The 27,406-nt window shown below is 30.4% G+C and overlaps 2 protein-coding genes across 2 annotated transcripts; both read right to left on the bottom strand.

Annotated features, from left to right (window-relative positions):
• Positions 1–2,145: 2,145 nt before the first annotated feature.
• Positions 2,146–7,483, bottom strand: LOC124919518 (probable serine/threonine-protein kinase At1g09600). Its single transcript, XM_047459770.1, has 8 exons — positions 6,985–7,483; positions 6,444–6,728; positions 5,710–6,027; positions 5,005–5,232; positions 4,417–4,517; positions 3,963–4,074; positions 3,387–3,824; positions 2,146–2,747 (listed from the first exon to the last, which is right to left on the bottom strand). Exons 1-8 carry the CDS (start codon positions 7,441–7,443, stop codon positions 2,541–2,543), a joined length of 2,148 nt encoding a protein of 715 aa, XP_047315726.1. The 5' UTR covers positions 7,444–7,483; the 3' UTR covers positions 2,146–2,540.
• A 2,961-nt stretch (positions 7,484–10,444) lies between these two features.
• Positions 10,445–13,212, bottom strand: LOC124922770 (glycosyltransferase BC10-like). The gene is made up of 2 exons (XM_047463482.1): positions 12,360–13,212; positions 10,445–11,128 (listed from the first exon to the last, which is right to left on the bottom strand). Exons 1-2 carry the CDS (start codon positions 12,903–12,905, stop codon positions 10,487–10,489), a joined length of 1,188 nt encoding a protein of 395 aa, XP_047319438.1. The 5' UTR covers positions 12,906–13,212; the 3' UTR covers positions 10,445–10,486.
• Between the last annotated feature and the right edge of the window lie 14,194 nt (positions 13,213–27,406).

Genomic DNA, 27,406 nt, shown 5'->3' with positions numbered 1-27,406 from the left:
GAGTATAGTTACTCCAAAAATAATTATTTGTTTAATAAACCCATATAAATTTTGAAATTATAATAGACTTGAAATTTATTAAAAAGAAAAATTATGAATTGGGAAGTAAAAATGAGTGTGTACATTAACAAATGATTCCTCGAAAAGTTAATTTTGTTTATATGAGATAAAAAAAATTAAAATCAAATCGATTTTTGCCGGTTTGTGAAAACTTGAAATCATATTCGCTCGCGAATATCATATCGATATTTAACAGCTTGAATTAATTAAGTCATGTCAATTTAGTCTATATTTTTGGCTAACTTATCGCACATAAGATCCTCTGCTACCAGTTTAACATGCTCTCATGTTCCCCTCTCACAAAGGGAGGGGCAATATGGTAAATAAATAAAAAACATGGGAGCATGTTAAACTGGTAGCAGAGGATCCTCTTCCAACTTATCCACCCAACCCAAAAATATATATCTCATTGTTTATGTGGGCTTTTAAAAAATTGTTTTTCAATTAAATTTACCCTTATGATAGGTTCAAGTACACTTTTTGTGATTAATAGATTTGAACTTTTGAAGTCTAAGATGTGGACTTCCAATATGTATTTTACATAAAAAGTTGTTAGCAAATGCATATGTTTGGATTGTTTGTGACAACAACAAAAAAATCTTGCTTCGAAGTCCCCGTTGTACTCAAGAAATGTTGTCTTTTGTGGAACTTGCTAAATGAGTATGCATCAGTTCATTAAAGGGCTAAGTCAGCATGAATTTGTTTTTGCATGGCACCTTGGATTACCTATTTTTGGTCCTTTTAACAATTGTTATTAGGTGGATCATTTGACTTGGGAAAACTTTCCATAATAAAGTTCACCCTGCTCATTTGGTCATGAGTTTCGTCTTCATGACATTGGTTGAAGTACAATTTGAGTAAAGATGACAATTTAAAACCATCTCGCGATTACTGAACCGAATTATCCCGTTTGAGGCGGTTTTTCCCAAAATTGAATGGGATGTGGCGGGAATGGTATTTGTGTCCTCCGTCCCGATCTCACCCTGATTCTGCCCCGAACACCATAAACACAATTAAATATATAAATTACCAATATATTTATTAATTCATTATATTTTATAAGAGTTATAAGTTTATTTTTTTTATAATAATATAAAATTTCAATATATTACGATATACATTATATTAAAAATCCGTTTATATAAATTTTTTATTTAAAAAAAAATTATAAACGATGCCCCGTGGGGATTCCTCGAAACCGAACGGGTGAGGATGGTAAATACATTCTTCGCCCCGAACCACCCCATTGTCATCCCTAAATTTGAGTATGATTTCTTTTATCTTCTTATTTTTGTCAAACAAATCTATTCCTATGCAAACTTATGAAGAAAGGAAATCAATATTGTACAGGGGTCTCGAAAAATCAAAAGAAAATATTCTTCCTGCACACAAAAAAACTAATATAAGAATGCATTGGTAATTTGTAATAGTCGGCTTAAGAGACCAAAATGTTACGAGTTCGATTCCAACTGAAAGCGCTTTGAATTGAAACGAAAGATCATGACGGTGCGTTGTCATGCTAGTTTCTACTCTTAAAAAAATACTTGTACGAAGACAAAACCAACCATCTCAACCCAACAAATAGTGTGATAATTAGTCCACTCTTGTATTTCAAGTGTTTCAAGTGGACAACATTTTGCCGAATAAAAAGTCACATTTTCAATTAATATTAAGAACAATGTGATTGAAATAGTCATGAGTCACACAACTATACTAAAGTGCTAGCTTCTATCCAAAGTTAAACCCTGATTTAAAAATAAAAATAAAGAAGATGATAAATTTGATATTTTGTTTCAACTGACCTAGTCTAACATAAAAACAAATTCATTAAAATTATGTAAATCTTTCTTATTATTAATACAATACTTTTTATATTTTGCAAAGAAAACATCCATTGACTAACTTCTAAAAAAAAGTTTGTTAATGTTAGAAACAATGTAACTTACACATGTTAACTTTATTCCGATTTTATGAGAATAAATTGACTGCTACTTACTAAAATAATCGAGGAACCGAGATTTATGAGCAACAAGACGACCCATCTGCCAAAAGTTAAACAAGTCCAAACGACCGTAAATTATGAACTAATTACGAAACGGCAACATTAAGAATGAAATAAATGTTAGAACATAGTATAATAAGAAAATGCCCATTATACCCATGTTTGAACCCAACTCAATAATGTCATTCAAATGGTATAAAACTTTGTTCTCATCATCTTAATAAAGAATTCTCCTACAAAAACCAGCTTTTAGGCTGTACAAGAAGAATACATATCAGCAACCAAATGAACCACCATATCATCTATTTACCCACCACTAAATTACCATTTTATCCTCGGTTATACAAATTTCTGGATCATATTTTTTTTACCATATAATCATCATTTCCACCCAAAATTTCATGATCCTGACTGTGTCACGTCGAACTTGGCTGAACGTAACATCATAAATTTCAAACAAGACGATTGTTTTCATCTGTTAGTGGATATTTCCTCCATTATGCAGTAGAGACTCGGTTTGTCCATTATCATCGTACATTTTCCTTGCTTTATTCTTTTCTGTGCGAGCTTTTCGCACAGCATGTTGGATGTGTTTCTCGTGCTCTTTGAGCATTTCATCCATGTTTCTTCCTGGAGGAAGAAGTGGCCCAGAGTAGTGGATTCTATTTTTCTTCGTACCATTTACCTGCAAGTGAAATGAACACCAGATTCAAAATAAGTCAAACAAATTTTCTCTCATTATATTACTCTTCTTCCCTTTTTTCGAAACCTAACACGACACCCCAAACTTAAAACGTTCTTAGAATCAAAATTACTATTCTGCCTTATGTTGTAATGAAAAGATAAAATTGATACCAATGACGTTTCCTTCTAAACTTATTATTCTAGTGACCTTTTGGAAACACTTTTGTTTCTAAATCAGGATATGGGTAAGAAACTTATCAATGAATTCCTGGATACTGATCCAGCTACGTTTGTTATGAAAGGTGTGGGTAGTTAGTTAGATACATCGAAAATCACAACTTCAAACGATTCCTGCTGATGATCCAAATAAAATTAAATTTGGACATTTTGTGAATTTTATTAGCCCAATCAGACACCACTTGGAAAGAAATTCTATCTTCAGTGCCTTTTCTAGGCCTATCTGGATGATTCTATCTAGATCATCACCTAAATGAGAAATCTAGCCAAAATGTGTTTTCAAATGAAGCTGCTATTTTACCATCAAAGAATGAAATATTTTGTATGCAGGTAGGTATAAGATCAAAAGAAATTGGAATAAATAAATAAATTATTGTATGAACTAGAAAAAATAAACCTTTACCAAGATCAATCCATTTTCAACGTCATTATTATCCTTCTCGCGATCTTTTGATCTCGCCGCTTCATGTTTGGACATGGGCACTGAATCATCCATCTGACTATTTACAGCATCTGGAGGCTCCTCCTCCACCAAATGTGCATCTTTGTTAACATAAAACCTTGAATTACCTCGAACAGTAACAGAGTTTGAAAACCTGGACAACTGAGAGGATCCTTTTGTTCTTAAAGAATTGGGGCTCCTGACACCATTCTTGTGAGAATCAATTGCAGATTGACCCAAAAGGGTCTCACCACCTTGTTTAGATGATGACCGTCCTGAATAAGTAGGACCATCGTGTGACGTTGCTCTTGAAGGTTCAATAGGAAAGCCAGAACCACCTTCTTCTGTTTGTTGGAATTTCTCACTATTGCTTCGAGTGTTCGGTTGCAATAAACGCTTCTGGACAGATCAAAACATGCGTAAATATATATAGATTGCATCATTCTGAGTAAAAAATGATTTTACGACCGTCTAAGATTTTTTTCCTTTTTTTTCAGAAATATTGAAGTTTGCATTAACATCATTTATTTGGAATACCTGTATCGACTCAACTAGCTCTGCATTCGCGTCTGGTGCAGGTCTTGCTTTGGATTCTCTGGGATCCTTATGAGATTCATGAACATCCCCTTTACCAGAAGCTTGCTTACGTCTGGAAACAAATAGTAAGTTCATTAACATTCACATGAAATCAGAATTCTTATGCATGTAGGAAACTGAGGACTTGTCTGATAATCTAATCATATCACCTAACAAGATTATTTGAAAATAATAACCCTAAAGTCTAAACAAAACAAACCCTTGTTTCAAACAAAAGACATCTCTCATCCAATGAACAACTTTCTCAAGAATAAATAACTTTATATTTATATATTTATTCTACATTTTTTTTATTTTGCTCTTCTTTTTCTATGATTAAGAAGTTAATATGAATCTTTAACTACAAATTTTGGAAGGACAAAAAAAAGCCAATTTCACATGTGAAGCAGTCTACCTTCTCATTTCCTCGTCTCGAAGCTTTGCGTCAAGCTCTTTGGTAGGAGGGTACCTTGGCAAACTTGACGGATCACAAGGAAAAGGCGCTGTTCTGAAAAACTGTAAACACAAAGCTTGGATTAAGGAAAGCAGACTACTGTAGGAATTTTATATATTAAGGCTTCCTATTTGGAAACACTTTTTATTTTTGTTTATGTACCTGGATCCAAATACAAAGTTTTTTTTATGTTTCTGTATCTGGACGAATAAACAAATTTAAAAAGTGTTTTTAAATGAGACCAATGCCTATGATGCAAGAGATGAACTAGAAAATCTATAACAAGATGGAAACATAATATCATCTCTTGTTGTAACTTCTTTGAGTTTTTTGAAAGAAAAAAAACTTCACTTTCTTTGAGTTGATCGAGATCTAATTTTTTTCTTTTGATTTTCCATGTTTTTCTTTCTTCACACTCTGTTTGTAACTTTGTGTTTGCTTTTTGGTTATAAGAAGTTGACCTCTCTTAAAAAAACAAGTGTCTCAAGTAATTAGTACTAAAAATATTGAACTGCTTGAAATGGATAAAAAGGAAATTATTTAGCTAACCTCACTGTGAAGGGCAGAAGAAGCATATCCACGTCTCTCGGGTTCAAATGCAAGTAGTACCTCCAAAAGGCTTATAACTGAATGTGGGAAATCCTTGAACACATCAACAACACAGCGTTTATAAGGATGCTGTGGTTTGAAAATGGTTCCATGGGGTAGTTTAGACCTTTGCCAATACTCATCTGATGGTGAGCCACAAAGTTTAAAGATTTTGTGAAGTTGTTCCACCTGCAATAGAATAAGAAGATATCATGTCAATGTCATTGAGCAATCATAAAATGAGTGAAAATCTAGTTTTCATCATATGAACTTTAGAAAAATGGGCTTGTTTTGAATTATGATGTACAAATTTTCACTCTGAACTCTTTCAATGATAAAGTTTGCACCAGAAACAGTTTTTCTTAGAAGGGAATAATGCATTCTTCTTTTCACAATTAGGGTCTATTTGGAAATACTTTTTTATTGGATATGGATGTGAATCTAAATCCAGATCCATATGAGAAACCGCCAGGTAATTGAATAATCTGACGAAATTTTGTTTTCAAACATAATCTCTTGGATTCACGTCCATATGGGATATCTCACAAAAAAAGTTGTTTCCCCATGTGATGATAACCACTAAACATAAGTTGAGCATTATAGAGTTCTTTTCTGGAATTCTAATAGAAAAAAAAATTAAAAAATTGAGACAGTGAATGTATGTACCTCTGTTCTTCCAGGCATGATTGGCCTCCCTGCATATAATTCAGCAAGAATGCAACCGGCACTCCATAAGTCAACCCCAACTCCATAGTCAGTGGCACCAAGAAGGAGTTCAGGAGGCCGGTACCACAAAGTTACTACACGACTGGTTAATGGCTGCTTCTGGTTGGGATGAAAGAACGTTGCAAGCCCGAAATCACCAATCTTAAGATTTCCTTTATTATCAATCAGAAGATTAGATCCTTTGATGTCACGATGTAACACACCTCGATTGTGACAGTGTTCAAGTCCAAGAAATAACTGTTCCATGTAACATTTAATCTGCCATCACAAAAATTCCATATCAGAAATTATTAGTGTACTTCTTCCTGATCATTACTGTCATGACATTATGATCAAAGGTAAAACAAAGTTCAAATATACCAAACTAAGACTATGGAAGGCATTCCCTTTTCTTGTTAACACAATTGAGCCTGTATGGAAATTACTATCTTGTTACAATCTCCTGTCTCAATCAGGATCACAATCACATTGGAAAATCGCCAAAATAATAAAATTGAAGTGATTTTTTCTCATTTGGTATGAGAAGTGTGATTGAGGCAAAATTTTGGATTGTTATCCTGAATGTTTCATGAATCAGTTCAAGTTAGAGATTTATGCCAAATTTATATGTTGTATTTTGATCAAGTTGACAAAAACCTATACCAAAACGGGTAAATCTAATTAGGAGAATGTACCTGTGGTTCACTGAACTTGATTGTGGGCGAAGATGCTAGTCCAGCAAGATCATGGTCCATATACTCAAATACAAGGTATAGATTGCCTGAAACCCTAGAAGTGACCAGTCCTTCGAGCCGCATGATATTTGGATGGTCAAGTCTACGAAGAATAAGGATTTCCCTGGCCATAAAACGAACACTCTCTGGATCCATGTTAGCAAAACGTACCTTCTTTAGAGCAACTATTAGGCCAGTTTCAAGGTCCCGGGCTTTATACACACTGCTGTAAGTGCCTTGTCCGATCTGCAACATAGCCATGATACAACCAATTAACAGAAAAGAATAGTGTCACAAAATGATTTTATCCGAAATTTGTCAAAAAATAATCAACATCATTTTTAGGTTTACTATTGAGCGTTGACAGGAATGCATCACATGAACCTGCTGAAAATCCTTATAGAGATCATTTTAATGTCCATTCTTTCTTTGAATTAAAGCGAGATAATCAGGTGTTAGAACTTGGAAGATAATAGAAAAAAGGGATGAAACATTACTAAACCTTATCCAACTTCTCAAAAGAATCTGCTTTTCTCGGTACCCACCCGTTGATAGCTTCCCCAGCCACTGCACTAAGCCACGATGGCCATCCCGCAGCAACTTGTCCATCATGATTTCCAAAAACCCTAGGTATCTGAGGTTTCTTACTGCTCATTCCAACATCTACTACTTGAGACTTCATAGATGTATCAAAAACCATATCCTTCTCCCTTTCCTCCTCCCATATTACAGGAATAGAACATACATTCTCTTCCGGATCAGTAGAGGAGATCAACCTTGTAGTAACCTCATTTACACCATTATCAACCTCAACCACAACTTCATCCCTTTTTGAAGTGGAAACAAACCGCTTTGAAGATCTCTTTGATTCTTTCAAAGATTTAGTTAGTTCTTGATCCCTTGAAAGACTCTCACCAAACTCATTGTTAGAAGTAACACCTTTGGAGCAAATACAACCCATAATTGTATAACACAATTTCTTCAAGTCTCACTTAAAGTACTTTCTATCCATCACAAACTAGAATAGAATGTGCATCAATTTCTTTGAGCATGCATTGGAAATGAAATAGTTTGGTAGCGTTTAGAGAAAGAGATCGGAAACTAGAAATTCAATCATACATAGGAATCTATTTTCCTGACCCAAAACCATTCGGATGTCTAAATTACATAGGCATTAATCGATCGACTTTAACATCTAGAATAAGAGATATTCAGATCTGACAATGCGCCATAAATGCGAAAGAAAGATGAAATGACAGTAAACCTGGACTATCACAATTCAGGTAAGATTTAGAACCAGCAACGCAGTTAAGTGAAGCTATCAAAATCAAACCCTAGAATGCGAACGGACGAGATGGGTTTCTGGAAAGGAAGAATCTTAGTTTCATCGATCGATCGATCTGTTCTTCAGCAAATCGGAAAGAGAGAGAGAGAAGAGAGAAGGAAGTTCATCCTGCACGACGCCGCATCCGTGGAGACTGTTTCAGTTGTAGCCACGTGACAAAGGATATTAATGTAATCTTTCATTTCAAATCTTATTAGTTATTATTTTTGTTTATAATCATTCAAATTATCAAATCATTAATTAAATTTATTAATAATTTATTTCATAAAATAAAAATGAATTAAATTTTTGATTGTGAAATATTTTAATTAAAGCTCATCATTCATTTTGCCTAAAAAAAATTGATATTAATATTAATGATAAAGTTATCCCTTATTTATATATTGTTAATGCGGGATTGATGGTTACATTTGGGTTGATAAATCGGGATTCAATTGAGAGATCATGTTGAAAGTTCTTTAAGAGACATGAGTTTCAATAGCCTTATAAAATAACTTTTTTTCGATCAGTTAATGGTATACAGGGACGGATCTATGTAGGGTTCAGATGTGCTGAAGCCCACTCAAAAAAATTTACGGTTCAAATTTGATTATATCCGCTAATTTCTTATAAAATCTCAACATATAATTCAATATATTATTTATATAATTATTAAAAAAAAATATGATAAAACTTAAACCTATTTTCTGAGTCCGTTCTTATGGTATAAGTGGCACATACCCAACTCATCGTTTCACCGAATAAACCAATACATACCTACGTTGGCATTCTTTTTATTTAATAATTGTAAAAGAAATATTTTATGAAATTTGCTTAGCTTAGTGCTCAATGAAAATTTTATTTTATATGAATGACTATCAAATAATTAGCTTTGTCAAATTCATATTATCTGAATTATAAACACAATAATATGAAAAATAATTGAAATTGTGATTTATAAAATATTTTATATAAAATAAGTAAAATTCAGATTTAAGTTATTTGGAAATTATTAGTAATTATTAGTATCATCATTGTAATTATAATAACTTTTAAAATTATAAAAATAAAAAATATAAAAATAATTTTATATATATTTAGCAAGGAGATTGTGATTGAATTATTATTTTTTTTTTATGTGCAAATTGGAATAAAAAGTGACTTTTTGATAAATTTTTATATCAATGACAAATAATTTTGATTGTGTGATTTTTTATAATGAAAAAATTAAGTTTTCAAATAACTTAATAATCTAATTCATTATCTTTAAAAGAATATGATATAGTACACATTCAAAACTAATTAAAGACGAGTTTTCTAATGATTGAGAAATCCTTAATCAATATCTTTTTTTGGTTTTCTTTTAACAAACTATAATCTTAATGTAATGACTTCGTCCACAAGAATAAAAATGAGATCCGACCAAGAATGAAAAATGCTTCTCATACAACACTTTCACCATCATCTAAACCAAAGTGATCCTCCTCAATCTTGCTAAAAAAACATAATAAAAAGAAAAGTTTTGGATTCACTTTTATGGGGAAAAGTTAGCTCTTAATCATGGTAACAATTAAAGTAAGCCATGAATAAGGGCATCAATGGGCTAGGACTGTGGTCTATTTCAAGTCAAGTCTAAATTATTTTAAAACCAAAAAAACATATATAGATTGGCTAGAACAACCTAGTCCAAGACCAACTAAAGAATTTAAAACCCAAAATACACTCCATATCACTGATGGGTCAGGACACACTCATTCATATACTGTTAACAGTGTTATAAACGGCGGTAGGGCGTGTCAACAGTGTTATAAACGGCGGTAGGCGGGTATATAGAAGAGCTGAAGAGGAGATAGATAATTGATGAAGATGTAGATGATAAGGGGGTGAGGTGAATGAGATAATAAACGAAAAAAAGAAAGAGATAAATGAATTGGAATGTAAAGAGTCGTTTCAAGATTTAAATAAATAGTGGGAGATAAATAGTTTTTTTATTTAATTTTTATATATATATATATATATTAATATTAGTAATTAATTAATTAAAAATAATAAATAATTAAATAATCTGACCGCCTCATGTATAGGAGGAACGGTGTTGGACCGCCTACCGCCCGCCATTTAGAACACTGCAATTAAGCACTCAAAAGATAAAGGTCCGCAATTTTGGAACGGCATGAAAACACGACCCAAACTGAACACAAGAAATCAAATTAAGGTTATGTGTTTTTTTTGTTCGGATCAAAATCAGGTCGACCCGTTTAACCTAATTAATAAATAGGTCAAAATCGAGAGATCAAAATCGGGTCGACCTAGAACGACCCAATAACCCGTTTACAAGTTTATTTGATTGAGTTTTGTATTTTGTTATTACTCACTCATTTTCTTTACAGTTTTTTTATAAACTACTTTATATTATTGTATACTTTGATAAAAGTGAATAACAAATGTTAATTTTTTTTTTTTTTTGTTACAGCTCAAGTGCTGAGAATATGATACTTCAAACTTAAAGAATTTTCTTTATAAACTACTAAAAGTCTGTTACACTAAAATCATCATATGGTTAGATTTATCCCGATAACTTCTTAAAAAACAAACAAACAAGATATTCAAACACCATATAAGAAAATGAGTGTAAAAAAACCCCATATAAATAGAAAATATATATATATATATATATATTTCAAAAATTCATAACTGTGGAAGCCATGCCTAACAATGAATCCAAAGCATCGGGTGAGAATTTCCTCGCAAATAAATAACAAACATTACTCTCATCCGAGTTATACCCGCAAACCGTCCCATTATTCCTAATATTTCGCATAAACCCTAAAGTTACATTACTTTTCTCGAACATAGCCGGATGAGGACCACCTATCGACCAATCAACATAAGTCACAGTCCGGTTAGAATTTAACGAACCATATAACATATTCAACAAAGTCGGAATATAATGCTCGTCTGGATAACACGACGGTTTGCAATATTTCCTGAATATATCGTAGTACTTAGTATCCGATACAATCGCGACAGCTATAGACCGATGGATTTCAAACCATTGCGACCCTTTTCTCCAATCAGAAAGCTTGATTGTGGGTCGCATGGAACGGCTGTATCGGCCTCTTCCATATCTGGAGGGATCGTCGTAAGACTCGACAAAACTGTGGAGAGATCCGGTTAAGTAATTGTAGACGGTTGAGAAGTTGTAAATTGGGATGCAGCTTTCAGAAAGAAGAACGAAACGTTCGTTTGAGAAATCGAGAAGGGCGTTTGCTAAAAGTCGCCTTTCGCCATCTACGAGTGTCACGGATCCCCATTCCACGATCTGAAATTTGAGGAAGTTGATGATTTATAAGATTTTTTCTCAATATTCAAACTTGAGGAATAAATAAGTGGCAATAGCACTTAAAAAGTCAACTTCTTTCTCTAATTAAGTATTATGTTAAAAAACATTATGTCATGTTTCACAAGAGAAAAAAATGGTTCCAAAGAAATTTATCAATGTTTTTGTTCAAATCCAGATCCATCTCTAGAAATTGCTTTCAAACCAGCCTAATTGTTTATGTTTCAATCTGATAAGTTGTTTAACTAAATTCAGTTTTAAAATGTGATTTGCCATGAAAAAAGGATAAAGAATTTCCAATTGAAGCTAATAATATCTATTGTTTGATATTGTTTTTTCTAGAGAACAAGATAAAAAAGTGACTTATTTGGATTTTTTATGATAGAATTATTAAAATGTCCTTTTATATTTTAAATTTAAACTTACTAAATGTAAAATAAGGATATTTTAGCATTTTATTCAATAAATTAAGTGATTTAATGATTATGATGATAACCATATGATAGAAGTGATATTTAAAAAAGCCTTGCTCCTAAAGTATTTCCAATAAAGGTTATTGACATTCCAGACTCCTTAGATACAACTCAAGAAAGTGTTTGTAAATGAGTTAGATATAGAGTTATTTGAATAATCAAGTGGTTATTTTACAAATAATCAAACATTTATTAAAAATTAGGTTATTTGAATTGATGATAATCATGTGATTGATGAGTAAGAGTTAATCACCCATATAAAACAAAATGTAAATATCTATTACAAAATGTGAATATGAGTTGACCTAGTTTATCTACTAACCAATGGGAGAAATTCAATATCAATATCATCTCCAATAATCTGATTTTCAATAAAAACTAAATATTTAGAGAAACATTCAGACCTAAACATCAAAGCCTAATCATGAACATTTCAGTCTGATTTGAATCCAAATGAGATCTTAGTCTGACCTAGATCAAAATCCAAATATGACTAAATGACTATAGAGGTTGAAGAAGGCAGTGTTTGAGCTTGAAAGACTATCAAACTTTCACAATATAATTGGACAGACCCATGTAGTATTCAACCTACTACATCAATATCAAACCTATATGGGTCTGTATCTAGAAACCCATCAAAGATTTCTCAACTAGATGAAGAAACATAAGTTTTTTTTTTTTTTACAAATAGGAGCTTTAGCACAAATCAAGTCAACAGCTTATAAGGAAGGATCAAATACCTGGCTAGGGATCTGTCGATTGTAAAAGGGAGATGTGGTTGATACATTGAGATCAAAACCAGGTGGGGAATGAACATAAATCGAATAGAGCTTCTCATGACCATTAAAGAACCTTTCCCATAAAGGAATAAATGGTAATGAACCTTTTGTCAAGAACATAAAAGCCACAGTAGGTACTCTTGTAAATGGATATTCTTCCTTTTTTGGCACCATTGAAGCTCTCCAAAATAACTCATCATCTGACATACTATGAGTTACTGTCTTTGGATGAACATAATCATCTATTATACTTGAACAATCTAATTTCTCAATAGTATTGTAACTGTTGTTAGAAGAAGAAGAAGAAGAAGGGGCTAATGCATAACTGTTATACCTCTGCTCTGCTTGTAAGCTAAAATACCAAGTAATATGTGAATTTGATGTTAACCCTATTACCACACCAGTAACGAAGAAGATTAAAATCAATAGAAGCTTCAATAATCCAATTGATGAATCTCTCATTGATGTCATTTGAAACTTATCAAAATCATCTCTATTCCTCGCCATTTCCTCTCTACTCTAATTGATTCAAATTCAAATTCAAATTGAAATTGAAATCCCAATCCACCATCTCCTATTTCAAACTTTGCATACTTTTTTTGGTAAACTCAACAACAATCACGAACATTATCAGAATAAGATCCCGTACCTCCTTCAAACTGACCGCGGCGGCGTGGATTTCAATGCTCTGCGTTAGATACAGACAACGAAGTGCTTTCCAACTCGTTTGTATACCTCGGAATCTCAGTTTACAGCAACGGATAGATCTTCAAACAGATCAAGAACAGAAGAGAAGAGAAATCGATAGACGATAGAGAGAGAAGAGGGAAAGTGGTGGATCAAAGCGACGTGGAAAGCAATTTAACAATGGCGGAAAAGGAGGAACCTTTTTCTTTTTTTTTTTTTTTTTTTTTTTTAAACGGCCATTTTTTTTTATCAGAGAAATTTTGGTTAGCCGTAGTGGCGAATAACGTGTCAATTGGCTAACAATTTGAGCTTGTTTGATTGAGTTATTTATTATTATTATTATTATTAAAACGCTGAATTTTGTTTATTTTTTGGAGTGCAATTAATCCCCTGGTTAAGTATATAACTCGTAAACACATTTAATCATTTAACCAACCATTTAACTATAAACAAAACTTGTCGTTTTACGGGTTCGAACTAAGGATGACAATTTGAAACCGCCTAGCGAAAACCGAACCGAATTGCCCTGTGTGAGACGATTTTTCCCCGAAACCGAACGAGGATGGGCGGGAATGGTATTTGTGTCCCCCGCCCCGCCCCGATTTCACTCCGTTTTCACCCCTGCTCTGAATACCATAAACATAATTAAATATATTAAATCACCAATATATTTATTTATTTACTATATTTTTATAAGAGTATTAAAATTATTTCTTTATAATAATATAAATTTTAATATATTACAATATATATTATATTAAAAAAATAAGTTTATATAATTTTATTGTATAATTTTTATTTATTTTTTAAATAAAAATTATAAACGGTGTCCCGGGATTCTTCAAAACTGAAAAAAACCAAATGGGGCGGGGATGGTAATTGCATTCCCCGTCCCGAACCGCCCCATTGCCATCCCTAGTTCGAACTCAGACCTTAAAGGCTGAGATATTCATATCTTGTTATCACTAATTTTTCTATAATATTTAATATATATATATATATAATTTATCATTTTGTATAAGTAATCTATTTTAAAATCAAATAAGAATTATTTTATAAAATATAATATTATTAAAAAAAACTTAGATCAAACAGGGCTTAAAAAGAATATTATTCCCCTCGGCCAGTTGTTAAATTATTGTTTTTTTTGGGAAAATTTAAAGTCAATTTGAGTATTATAATTTCCCTATTAGGATTAGAGACAATTATTATTATTTTGTTATGTTTACCTTAAAAATAGTCGCATTATATTAGAGAATTTAATTGATTTATTTGAAAATAACTTATTTTGTATGTCAACTTGATTCAAACGAGTTAGACTTTAGTAATTATTAAAAGTTGTTTAATATATTTAATTCATTAAAAAAGTTCAAGTAATTATATTTTGATTAAAATAAATAAAATATTTCGAATTTAATTAAAGTATTTTTTAATGAAAAATAATAATTATATACTAGTCTTCCTTATCAATAATTTTTCATATGTGTCGTACATAGCTTAGATACATTTTGTTTCTAAATTGTAAGTGTTTTGATTAATATTGATAAATGATTATTTTTACAAAAGAAAAACAAAATATATAAAATAATAAATATAATCAATAAACATATTGAAATATAAAAGGCAACAATATAGGCCACTTATACAAAATTGGGACTCATTTCAATTCTATTAACACTTAATAATTATATATATATATTCACTTAATTAGGAAGAGTAAGTAAATTTGGTCAATTCAATCTCTTGTTAGGTTGAAGGTTATTTTAAATTTTTGTTTTGGTTATATATGTTTATTTTAGATTAATTTAAAATAATTTATCATATTATTTTTATATCTTTTAATCAATTATATTTTTATAATTATTAATTAAAATACTTTTTTTTATTATTATCATGTACTTTATATATCTAATATCTTTTTATCAAAATAATTTTAAATAATTCAATATAAATTGTAATATATATATATATATATATTTATATATATATATATATATATATATATATATATATATATATATATATATATATATATATATATATATATATATATATATATATATATATATATTTATAGCCTATGGTCGAGATTCATTCATTTGGATAGAGACACGGTTAGAGTTGGTCCATTGGAAGGAGAATTCGACCGTATGTTTCATTCATTCAAATCATATAAATGATTAACTAAATAATTAAGTCATGACATGCATTTTATTTACTTATTCCATTTTTATTTATGACTGATAATTTTATTAGTATTTTTCTTCATTTTCTTGAGATCTTGCAAGATCTTGAAATTCTATTTTGGGTTTCTTGAGAAAAAAACAAAACAATATAATTAAAAGAAAAAAACATTCTTCATTACAGAGGTCATAACTAAACCCTTTTATATTTGTCAAATTACAAATTTAATCCTTAATAAACTCATTTCTACAACTAACCCCTTTAGCTTTTAATACATCTATTTAATTCTACATTCTTATATCCCTTCCTCAATGTTTAAGATTCATCTTGTCTCGAAGATTATAAAATAGTCCACGATCCCAAAGTTTTATAAAAATGTCAGCCTCTTGTGATTTAGAATAGACGTGTTGTGGTAGAATAAATCCTTGTTTGAAGATGTCGCGAACAATGTGACAGTCGATATCCAAATGTTTCGTTCTTTTGTGAAAGACAAGATTTTCGGCAATATGAATTGCATCTTGATTGTCACATATTAAAGGAATTGGCAGTTGAACAGGAATATGTTCACAAACTATAGTAGCCATGCTTCGATATTCAGCTTCAGCGGAAGATCTAGATTTAGTATTTTGTTTCTTTATTTTCCAAGAAACTAGAGCATCTCCGCATTTAACACAATATTCTATAACGGATCGTCGACTATCAGAGCAGGTTGCCCAATCGGCATCTGAAAACTCTCATGTAGACCATTAGAAACACAAGAGTAAAATAACCCTAGTGATGGAGTACCCTTCAAGTAACGAACAACCTAAAGTGTAGCATCCCAATGTATTAAAAGGCTGGGGTTTATGCATGTATTGACTTAGTTGTTGTACGCCAAAGCCAATATCAGTACGAGAAAAATTCAAATATATTAGTCGTCCATCCAATGTTATAAATTTTTCTGGTTCCGACATAGTAGGACTATTTTTATCGTTAAGTTTAATCACTTTTGACATAGAAACATTTGCTAGTTTACAACCAGTTAAACATGTGTCAACCAAAATATTGAGAACATATTTGTGTTGATTTACATATAAACCATCGCAAATTCGTTTTAATTCATGACCCAAGAAATATTTAGTAGTTCTTAAATCTTTAATTGAAAACTTTTGATCAATAAAAAAAATTTAACATCTTGAATAATTTTCATATTATCTCATACAGTTAAAATATGTCATCAACATAAACTAATAATGCAGTAAAACTGTTTTATGTTTTTAGTATGAAAAGACAATTGTCGTTAATAGAATTTATAAATCCATATTCAAGTAAACGATTAGGAAATTGAAGATTTCATTGTCTTGAGGCTTGTTTTAAACTATAAGCACTTTTAGTGAGACGACAAACCTGGCCGGTTGTTCCTTTAGTGAATCCTTCAAGAGGATGCATATATACATCTTCTTCAAGATTACCATGTAGGAATGCGTTATTTACGTCGAATTGTTGTAAAAAACAAGTTGTTAGTTGAAGTTAAAGCAAGAAATAATCTTACCGTAACAATTTTGACAACGAGAGAGAAGCTTTAATACAAATCATTTCCATTATTTTGGTTGTAACCCTTTGTAAATAGCATCACTTTGTATTGTGCCACTGTTCTATTCATATTCAACTTTGTTTTGTAAACACACCTGTAACCAATAGGTTTCTTTTCATTTAGAAGTGAGATTAAATTCCATATTTTATTATTTTTTAAAGCAGTAAGTTCTTCATTCATAGTTGGAATATAAGATAATATATATGTAAGATATTATCACAATATTATATAAATTGTATTATATCATTATTATATTATATTATTATATTAGTTTCCTTATAAGTATATTGTAATATCTATATAATAGACACAACTTATGTAACTCAAATTATATCATTCAATACAATCTCCTTCTCTTTATTTTAACACATAGCATCTTTCTAATGTTTTATTTTAGACGTTTTTTAAATGACTTTGGTTTTTAATAGTAGAAATATTTTCTAGAAATTCTAGGTATTCATCATTTACATAATTTGATACATATGGAAAGGTTTTTGGTGGGTATGATATGCCAATGCAATTGTTTATGGCATGATTTGCGTTGACAATATAATTTGATAATTTTTTGATTTGTGTTTTGAAACAGATTTATATGTTATTGAAAAACATGATATGAATCTGAGACTAATCAAAATAAAGAATAGATAAAGTATCAACCAAGAAAGCACAATATATAATACAAATTTACGTGGAAACTCAAGACGGGAAAACCACGGGAAGAGGAGGAAAATTCACTATAGTTAAAGTTAGGGGTGGGTCGGTACGGTATACCTTAATTTTTTATTCATACCTTATACCTTACCTAAAACTTCGGTATAGAAAAATCCATACATTTACCTTACTTTGATTTTGGTATACATTGCTTTCGGTACGGTATCGGTATATACCTTTGATACCTAAAAAACATATTAACTTAAACAAAAAATAATTTAATATGATTAATACATAAACGTTACACAAAACAAAAAATTAAAGATATTTATGATAAAATAAATATTGTTTATAAAATCTAACATTCTTAAAAACTAGCAAATGTTAATAATTAAAATTAATTACAAAAATATTATAATCTTCAAGTTAGACTAAAGTGGAGGCGAGAGAGTGAGATTCAGAACGGTCTTCAGTTGCATCTGTAATTTGATTTTATAAATTGATAAAACAATTCAAATTAGATAATGATAATAAATATTAGTTAATTTAGACTTAATTAATAAATAAAAACTCACTCGTTTCAATTTCTTCAATTTCTTTGAACAATTCAAGTTCATCATCGGTAGGATCTTTCCATAAGTTGAATTCTTATAAAATATAATTTCAAGAGATTGCATATATTGAAATATATTACAATATAATTATATTTTTATTTGATTTCCAAAAATTATGATTTTTTAATTAAATTAATATCAAGTTTATTTATTTCCTTGTAAATATTATATAATATATATTTTTTAATTTATAAATATTATTTCGGTGTTTCGGTATACCTCGATATACCCAAAATTTTGAAAATCTCATACTTTTACCTTACAAATAATTTCGGTAACGATATCATACCTTACATTTTTTTCAGTATACCTAAAATATCGATATTTTTGATAAATTACAGTACAGTATTTTCGATATAACTATAATATCGGTAATTTTTCCCACCCCTAGTTAAAGTAGAAGATTACAACTTAGAGAGAAAGAAGAATAATGGAAAATATTATGTGTGTGTTGTGAGAGGGTCTGTCCTAATTTTTTTTAATTAAATTTGATTTTTTCTCTCTCATCCTCGCTATCACTTGAATTTTTTAATCACTTCATTCCTCTATTTAAAATACTATTTTACCCTTACTAATTTTTCTAAATTTTAAATTATTAAACCCTATTATCTAGTGGCACGTTCCGTAATTTTTAACAACAATGGGGACTTAAATGTCCCAAAACCCATTCTACCCAAATAAACTTATTCATATTTCATACATGTTTTTCTGTCACTTTAACCAAAATAATCCAAATAATCTTATTTAGGACAAGCCCTAAAACCATATATTTAAAGGTCACATAACTAGGCCTAGTGGGCCAAATATCAAACAGTTATAATTTATTTTATTTTATATTATATTATTATATCGTGAGCCTAGAAGGTCCCGATCAAAACCCATACGGGTCACCATAATATAGTAATCTCCACCTTGACACTAATCCGGTATGTCAAACGAAAAACTGATCTTTAAAATACAGACAATAACCATAATAGTCTCCACCTCTTCCAAAAGCTCTATGGGCTTAAACAACCAAGACCAACTAAGTTCGAGCAATGCTCAAACTTAGCAATGGGAATCGCCTTCGTCATCATATCAGCATGATTATCAACAATACTAATTTTACTCACATCAATATCACCACGAGCAATAACATCACGTATAAAATGATATTGTACATTAATGTGCTTAGTTCTTTCATGAAACATATGATCTTTTGTCAGAAAAATAACACTTTGACTATCACAAAAGACTGTCGTCATTTTTAAATCCTTCTTGAGTTCCCCAAATATTATTCTCATCCAAATAACTACTTTACAAGCTTCTGTAATGGCCATTATTTTACCTCTGTAGTGGACAACGCGACTGTACTTGTAGAGTAGCTTTCCAACTAATCGCATAACCGCCGATAAAGAAAACAAAACCTGTAAACGACCTTCTTCTATCAAGATCGCTAGCATAATCTGAGTCAACATAACCGAAAACTCCATATCTAGTCTTACCAAACTGTAGGTGAACATCCGTTGAAACTTACAAATAACGTATGATCCACTAAACTGCTTTCCAATATTTTTTTATATGGATTTACTAGATATCTACTAACTGCACTTACTGAATATGTCAAATTTGGTCGAGTACAAACCATTGCATACATAAGTGATCCAACTGTACTAGAATATGGAACTTATGACATGTATTTGATATCCTCATTAGACTAAGAGTTGTTAATGGATAACTCACGGGACTAGCATTATTCATATTAAACTGACGAAGGACTTTCTCAATATTAAATTTCTAGCTGCTGTATCTCTAGAAATCTCCATTCCGAGATTTTTTTTGCAGCTCCTAAATCCTTCATATCAAACTATCTACCAAGTTGCATCTTTACCTTCTTTATATCCTTATGATCATTAGCCGCTATCATCATATCATCAACGCATAGGATGAGATAAACAAACGATTCATCGTTACAAATTTTAAAATTGACACAACTATCAAAATCACTTCTTTTGAATTTATGGGTGATCATAAAAGAATCATATCTTGTATACCACAACCCTGGAGATTGTTTTAAACCATAGATAGATTTCTTCAAATAACATATGCAGTATTCTTTTTCTAAGACTGTAAATCCCTCAGGTTGTTACATATAGATGTCCTTATCTAGATCTCCATGTAGAAATGTGTTCTTCACATATAACTGCTTAAGCTCAAAATTATGCATTGCCACGATGCCAAGTAATGCTCGAATCGAAGTATGTTTCACAAACGGAGAAAACATGTCAGTAAAATAAATCCCTGGAATTTGACTATAATCTTTCGCAACCAGTCTCCCTTTAAGCCTCGTATCTTCAATACTATATGTACCTTCATTTCTTTTATACACCCACTTACAACGAATAACCTTCTTTCCAACAAGTAATTTTACTAGATTCCACGTACCATTCTTATGAAGAGATTCCATCTCTTCTTTCATGTCAATCATCCACTTATCAGAGTCATCCGAAGTGACTACATCAGAATATGAAGAAGATTCTTCATAAGAATCAATATCTTCTACAACACTCAATGCATGAATAACCAAATCAACTTCAACGAGTCTTCGAGGAGCTCTATTATCATGTCTTGGAAATTCAATAGAAATAGAATATTGTGGTGGTGCAAATGGTGGTGAAGTATTAGACAACTCTAGTGTAGTTGATGGTAGTATTACAAGTTCCAATTCTGATATGCTCTCAAACTCCACATGTGTACTAGATTCTTGTTGAGTATTATTACCAAAAGTGTTATATTCTTGTTAAATCTTATCGCAAAAAGATATAGAGGATGTAGCATGTAACATAGATGTTTCATCAAAAGTAACATCTCGACTAATTATTTCCTTTATAGTTTCTGGACACCATAGCTTGTACTTCTTTACACTAGATTTATAACCGATAAAAATATACTTCACAGATCGAACTTCCAATTTTCCTTGATCAACATGAGCATACGCCGAACAACCAAATATTCTCAAATCAGAATAACTATAAAATACCATACCATACTACTTGTGGACTCTAATTATTATTTACAGTTGACGGAAAACGGTTGATGATGAAGCATGTTAAAGCTGCAACTTCAGTCCAAAAAGACTTTGATAAATCAACATTAAGGAGCATACAATGCACATTCTCTATCAAAGTTCTATTCATCCTCTCTACCACACCATTCTGTTGTAGATTCTTAGGCACTATGTGATGCCTTACGATTCCTTCAGTTCTGCATAGAACATTAAGTTCTTAAAAATATAACTCTAAACCATTATTAGTATGTAAATGTTTTATTGGTTTCTCTATCTATTTCTCAATCATAGTCTTCCACTCCTTAAACTTGGAGAACACATCAATCTTTTGCTTGAAAAGAAAATCCAAACTTTTTCGAGAAATTACCGATAATCGTCATCATATAATAAGCACCTCCCATATAAGGCACCCTAGACGGTCCTCATAGGTCATAGTGGATATAATAAAGTGTTCCTTTAGTATTGTGGATGACTTTAGAGAATCAGATTCTTTTCTTCTTGTCGAGAGCATAGTGCTCACAAAACATTAATTTGGTAATATTTTGTCCATTAAGAAGTCCTTATTTTCTTAATTTGGTCATGCCATTTTCACTCACATGACCAAGTCGCATATGCCACAACTTTATAACATCATCATCAGATAAGGAAGAGGTTGCGACAAATGACAACAACATCGCCTAAAATAATAGAGCCTTTCAAAACATATAATATGTTACATTTTCTTTCACCCTTCATCACAACAAGACCACGTTTACTAATCTTCATCACTCCATCTTCAACAGTGTACTTGTACCCTTTTAAATAGAGAGTACTAAGAAAAATTAAATTTTTCTTCAAATTAAGAACATGTCTTACATCACCAATTGTCCATGTAGCTCCATCAAACATCTTGATTTTGATTGTTCATACATCTACGAACTTACAAGATGAACGATTTCCCATTAATACAACACTTCTGGAAAATGTATCATATGTTGAAAACTAGTCCTGATTGGGGCACATATGATACGTACAACCATAATCGAGTATCCATTCATCTTGCGATCTCACATCGCAAACAGAAGCCATGAGGAGTTCATTGTCTTCAGTTTTGGCAATACTAGATTCACTGAAATTCCCAGCCTACTTTTCAGGCGAATTACTACCATATTTCTTACCTTTATTTTATAGCTTCCAACACTAAGATTTTATGTGGTCTCCTTTCTTGCAATAATTACAAGTCTTCCAAGGTTTTCTTGACTTCGATCTATCTCTCTAATTACTTTTTAAACATTTTTCTTGGGTTCTTCTTCAAGAAGTAAGACCATTTGTCGGATCATCAGAATGACTAACCAAGATGTTTCATCTTGTCCTTAGAGAATAATGCATCATAAACATTAGTTGTAGTGACTACATCACGACTAAATATAATAGTATTTCAAAAATTGATATATGATGGGGGCAACGAACACAGAAGAATCAATGCTAAATCTTTATCGTCATACTTGACTTTCAATGCTTCTAAATCAACAATAGTTTCTTTAAATGCCGATATATGCTATTGTAGAGGCATACCTTCTGACATACAATAAAAATGTAATCGCTACATCAAATGCAACTTGACTTTTTGTCATACAGAGTTGTTCTAGATTTAGTCATAACCCAACAACACTCGTCTCCTTCAAAACATCTTGTGGAATATTGTTCGATAAATATAGATGTATATGAGACAATGCCTTACGATCCTTTCTCTTTTTCTCTTCTACTAACAACGAACTGGACATCTTATCAAACCCTAATGGAGTTAGGTCCAAATCCATCTAAGTGATTAAACCTCACATCTTTATCCGCCATAAAGAGAATCCGGTGTTGTGATCCAATAATAGAATGTCGTACTTCATACTTGACATCTCCAAAAATAGATATAGTCTCAGAATAATAAAAAGCTCAAAGCTCCAATACTAATTTAAAAAATAGGATATAAATTTGAGACTAATCAAGATAAAGAAGAGATGAAGTATCGACCAAGAAAGTATGATATATAACACAAGATTTACGTGGAAATTCAAGACGAGAAAAACTACGGGCAGATGAGGAAAATTCACTATGGTTAAAGTAGAAGATTACAACTTATAGAGAACGAAGAATAATAATAATTATTTTAGTGTGTGCTGTGAATAAAAATCTAGCTAAGATCATATATTTATATGTCACATAACTAGGCCTAGTGGACCCAATATCAAACAATTGTGAATTTATTTTATTTTATATTATAATATCGTGAGCCTAGGCTTAGACTCCGATCAAAACTCATCTAGGTCACCATAATCTAACATATGTATTTCTGCAGTTTCAATTTTAGGAATATGTGATGCATCAATGTCATTAATAATAAGATATGAATCATAATATATGTAGAAAAAATTGAATCCGAATCAGAATCAGAAAAATAGTCTTATTTGTCTTCTTTGTTATACTTTCTGAGTAATAGAAAAATGTTTTCATGAAAAATAATATCCCTTGATACAATTATTGTTTCATTTGAAACATCAAAAACTCCATATTCTTTTTGACTTGAAGAATAACCAAGAAAGATACATTTCCTTCCTCTATGTTCAAATTTGTTTGTGTGGTGTATTATTTTTATATAACAAAGACAACTAATTTTTTTAAACTAGAGTAATCTAGTTTTTGTCTAAGTAGAAGAAAAAATGGACATTCCCAATTTACAACATTTGAAGGAGTTCTGTTTATTATATATGTAGCTATCAAATTTGAAAAATGAAAAAAAAATTAATGACATTTGTGCTTGTAACATTAGTGATCGTGTAACTTGAAGAAAATGTCGATGTTTACGTTCTACCACCCAATTTTGTTGTGGAGTGTAGATGCAAGATTTTTGATACAAAATATCATGAATTTTAAAAAATGTTTGGAATGCATAACTTAAAAATTCACTACCATTGTCTGTTCGGACAATTTTAATGGAAGAATTAAATTTTGTTTTGATCATGGCATGAAAATATATGAATGTTTGAATAACTATTGCTTTGTTTTTTAACATGTATGTCTATGTGCATCTACTATAGTCATCCACTATTGTTAACCTAAAATGAAAGTTAAGTGAAACTTCTTTATAGGGACCCCAAATATTCAAATGAATAAGTGCAAAATATTGTGTAGTTTTAGATGTACTAATATTAAAAGGTAATCTTTGTAATTTAGCCAATAGAAAAATATCACAATGAAAATGTTCATTTTACTAAAATCAGAAAATGTTTAAGGGCAATATCAGAAGGATGCCCAAGCCTTCTATGCATTATTTAAAAATCAACATAAATATTATGTATTTTATTCTTAGTAGTAACATATTTGGTATCTAAATTTTCTAACAAATAGAGATTTTGAGATAGATGTATCGTAACTACTATGTTTCCACCTTTAGGGTCCTACAATAAACATCCAAAAGAGAAAAATTGTACATAATATTGCTATTTTTTGCAAGTTTTAATTCATATATCAGATTGTATAAAAAATCAGGTACATATAGAAAATTAATTAATTTTAATTTGTTAGTAAGTCTAATATTACCCAATCGTTGGGGTCATAACTGTAGGGTGTCATGCTAGTTCTCCTTCCATTATCCAAAAAAAGTCTAATATTATTACCCATGTGTTTAACATGTTTTGTTGTTCCATCATGTAAAAATAAAGGAATGTTAACTATTTTCTTAATCTCTGTCATTAATAACAAATGAGTACATATATGACAGCTACTCCACTATCAATAATCCAAATTGGTTTTTCTTTATGACTATGCACATTTAAACTATATGCACCAGTATAAAAGTAGTCTTGTATAGAAGACATACCTACAGAATATGTGTCTTTTCCTTTTGTTTATGAGAGGCAGATCTTGACAAGATCTTTTAGAGCTATCATGTTCGCATTGCTTCATTTACTCGAAGTTTCTAGCTCTCCTCATAGTTTGAGAAAAGTGTATTAACAAAATTAACAGAGTTCTTAACTGATCTTAGGTCTCTTTGTCCTTTGAACCAGTTTGGGTATTTAATTATCTTGAAACACCCATCTTGTACATATCCGCTTGATTTGCAATATTGGTAGAACAAATCTTTGTTGTTGGATTTGGTCCCTTTTTCATTGTTCTGTCATATTCTTTTCCCTTTTGAATTATTTTGATTCCTTTTGATGTTGATCGGTAGTGTCTCTCATTAGCATATCAAAATTTTCATTCTTCTCTATCATGAGACTTTGAACTTCTCGTTGTCTTTCAATTCTTAACAACATAGAATAAGTTTTGTTAATACTTAGTTTTGGATTCATTAGAGAATTTTTTGTCTTGAACGTTGTCATAGTATTCATTTAAACTCAATAGAAATTGTGTGAGCTTGTTGGAAATATCAGATTATATGATCATCTTTGATATCTTACTGCAATAGTTTTCTCTTGGCTCACAATTACAACAGGCAAGTGGCTTTAGAATCATTAACCCATCCCATAGCTTCTTGATCTTGCTGAAATATTTTTCTAAAGTCAATGAACCTTGTCTCAAATTGCTGATAGTATTCTATATCTGAAATGCTTGTGGTCTATTATTTTCTTGATATCCTTCTTTGATATCAACCCATAGATCAATATTAGTTGTTGTAGATGAGTAATTACTCTTAATTTCTTAATTTCATCTGTTACAATATTCAAGATCTAAGGTCTTACTAGACAATCAAATTTTCTCTATCTTGTTAAAGTTTTAAGATCTGTTGGTGTTGCACACAAGCCATCAATAAATCCAAGTTTGGATTTCGCTTCCAAAGCAAGACAAATCTCACTACTCCATCCGATATAATTTGTGTCATTAAAAATAGTTGTACAGATTATTGTACAATGGTTGTCCGAGTTATGAATAACCATGGGATCGTCACGTACCTTTTCTTTATAGTCATTATGTCTTTTGAACTCGTTGATTCGTCTTCCGAAATTTTTGATACGATTTTCTTGAAGTCGTCGAATCTCTCAAGTCTTTTTCTGCATTCCCCAAATCGTTCTATTTGTTCGGTGGAGTTGTCTCTTCTTTATCATAAGCTTCTTCGAAACTCGATGAATAACTATGCTCTAATGCTATGAAATTGTATTTAGGGTTTAAAGTTTGAGAGAAAACGAAACAATAGAATTAGAAAAATTATTCTTCATTATAGAGATCATAAACCCCTTTATATATGTCAAATTACAAATTTAGGCCTTGTTTGATTCAACGTTTATAAGCCGTGTATGAGCGTTTGCGTAATAAGCTGCTACTGTAACTTTGCGTAATAAGCTTACACAAAAATTATAATCAAACACACTTTTGCGTTTAAACTTAATTTTCTCTCTATCTCCCTTATTAGCGTTTAAGATTATAATCTCAACATTTTTCTCTCTTATCATTTTTAAATATTTTTTTTATTTATTCTCTCTCATTTATTTTATTCATTTTAATTTTCTCCGATCCATTTAATCTCTTTCTAATCATTTTATTAATTCTCTCTCATCTATTTCATATATTTATAATATTTTTATATATTTATATAAAATTATTATAATAAAAAACATACATTTAAATATATTTTTATTTATTATTTATAATATACGTATTTTAATATATAAAATAATTAAACAAAATATGAAATATAAATATACTTTAATTTTTTATTTATAATTATAGTTCAGAAATAAAACTATCCTTAGTTAATTAATTAAAAGTACCGATTACAATTAAGATTAATCAAAACGTGACTGAAATTAATGATAATACGAAAAGGATGTGAGATTTCGAAAATGAATTGACAATTCAAAAATTGGGTTAGAAAGGATTGTGAAAAAGTGTAGAAGATATATAATATTAATAAATTATTTTTCTTTATTTACTATAACTTATATGATCATCAAATAAAGGACCTGAGTCAATTTCATTAATTAAAATGATAGTAAAATGATCCAATAAACCATTTTATATTAATATTAAAATTAAGTAAATAAAAAAGATATAAGACATATAAACCTAATGAGAAATGAACCAAAATAAAACAATTATAATTAAATTAATTATTGTCATTGAACTTATGAAATCTCTAATTAAAATAATAGTGTTAAGTAACGTGATCCAAAACAACATCATAAAAAAAAAATTATTAAATATTATATTTTTAAAATTATACCTATATATTTTTTATATCATATTTATATTAAATATATTTATCATTATATATTTATAAAAATTA

This window comes from Impatiens glandulifera, chromosome 1 (assembly GCF_907164915.1).
Source record: "Impatiens glandulifera chromosome 1, dImpGla2.1, whole genome shotgun sequence".
In the NCBI taxonomy this organism is placed as follows: domain Eukaryota; kingdom Viridiplantae; phylum Streptophyta; class Magnoliopsida; order Ericales; family Balsaminaceae; genus Impatiens; species Impatiens glandulifera.
The sequence above is the reverse complement of the archived record's forward strand: the minus strand, read 5'-3'. Positions and strand labels throughout refer to the sequence as shown.

Coding starts and splice junctions, on each gene's coding strand:
- LOC124919518 (XM_047459770.1), bottom strand. CDS start 7,443: ATGGGTTGTATTTGCTCCAAAGGTGTTACTTCTAACAATGAGTTTGGT. Junction 6,729..6,984: donor CTTTTGAGAAGTTGGATAAG/GTTTAGTAATGT, acceptor GCTATGTTGCAG/ATCGGACAAGGCACTTACAG. Junction 3,825..3,962: donor AGCTAGTTGAGTCGATACAG/GTATTCCAAATA, acceptor TGATCTGTCCAG/AAGCGTTTATTGCAACCGAA.
- LOC124922770 (XM_047463482.1), bottom strand. CDS start 12,905: ATGGCGAGGAATAGAGATGATTTTGATAAGTTTCAAATGACATCAATG. Junction 11,129..12,359: donor ATCGACAGATCCCTAGCCAG/GTATTTGATCCT, acceptor CTCAAATTTCAG/ATCGTGGAATGGGGATCCGT.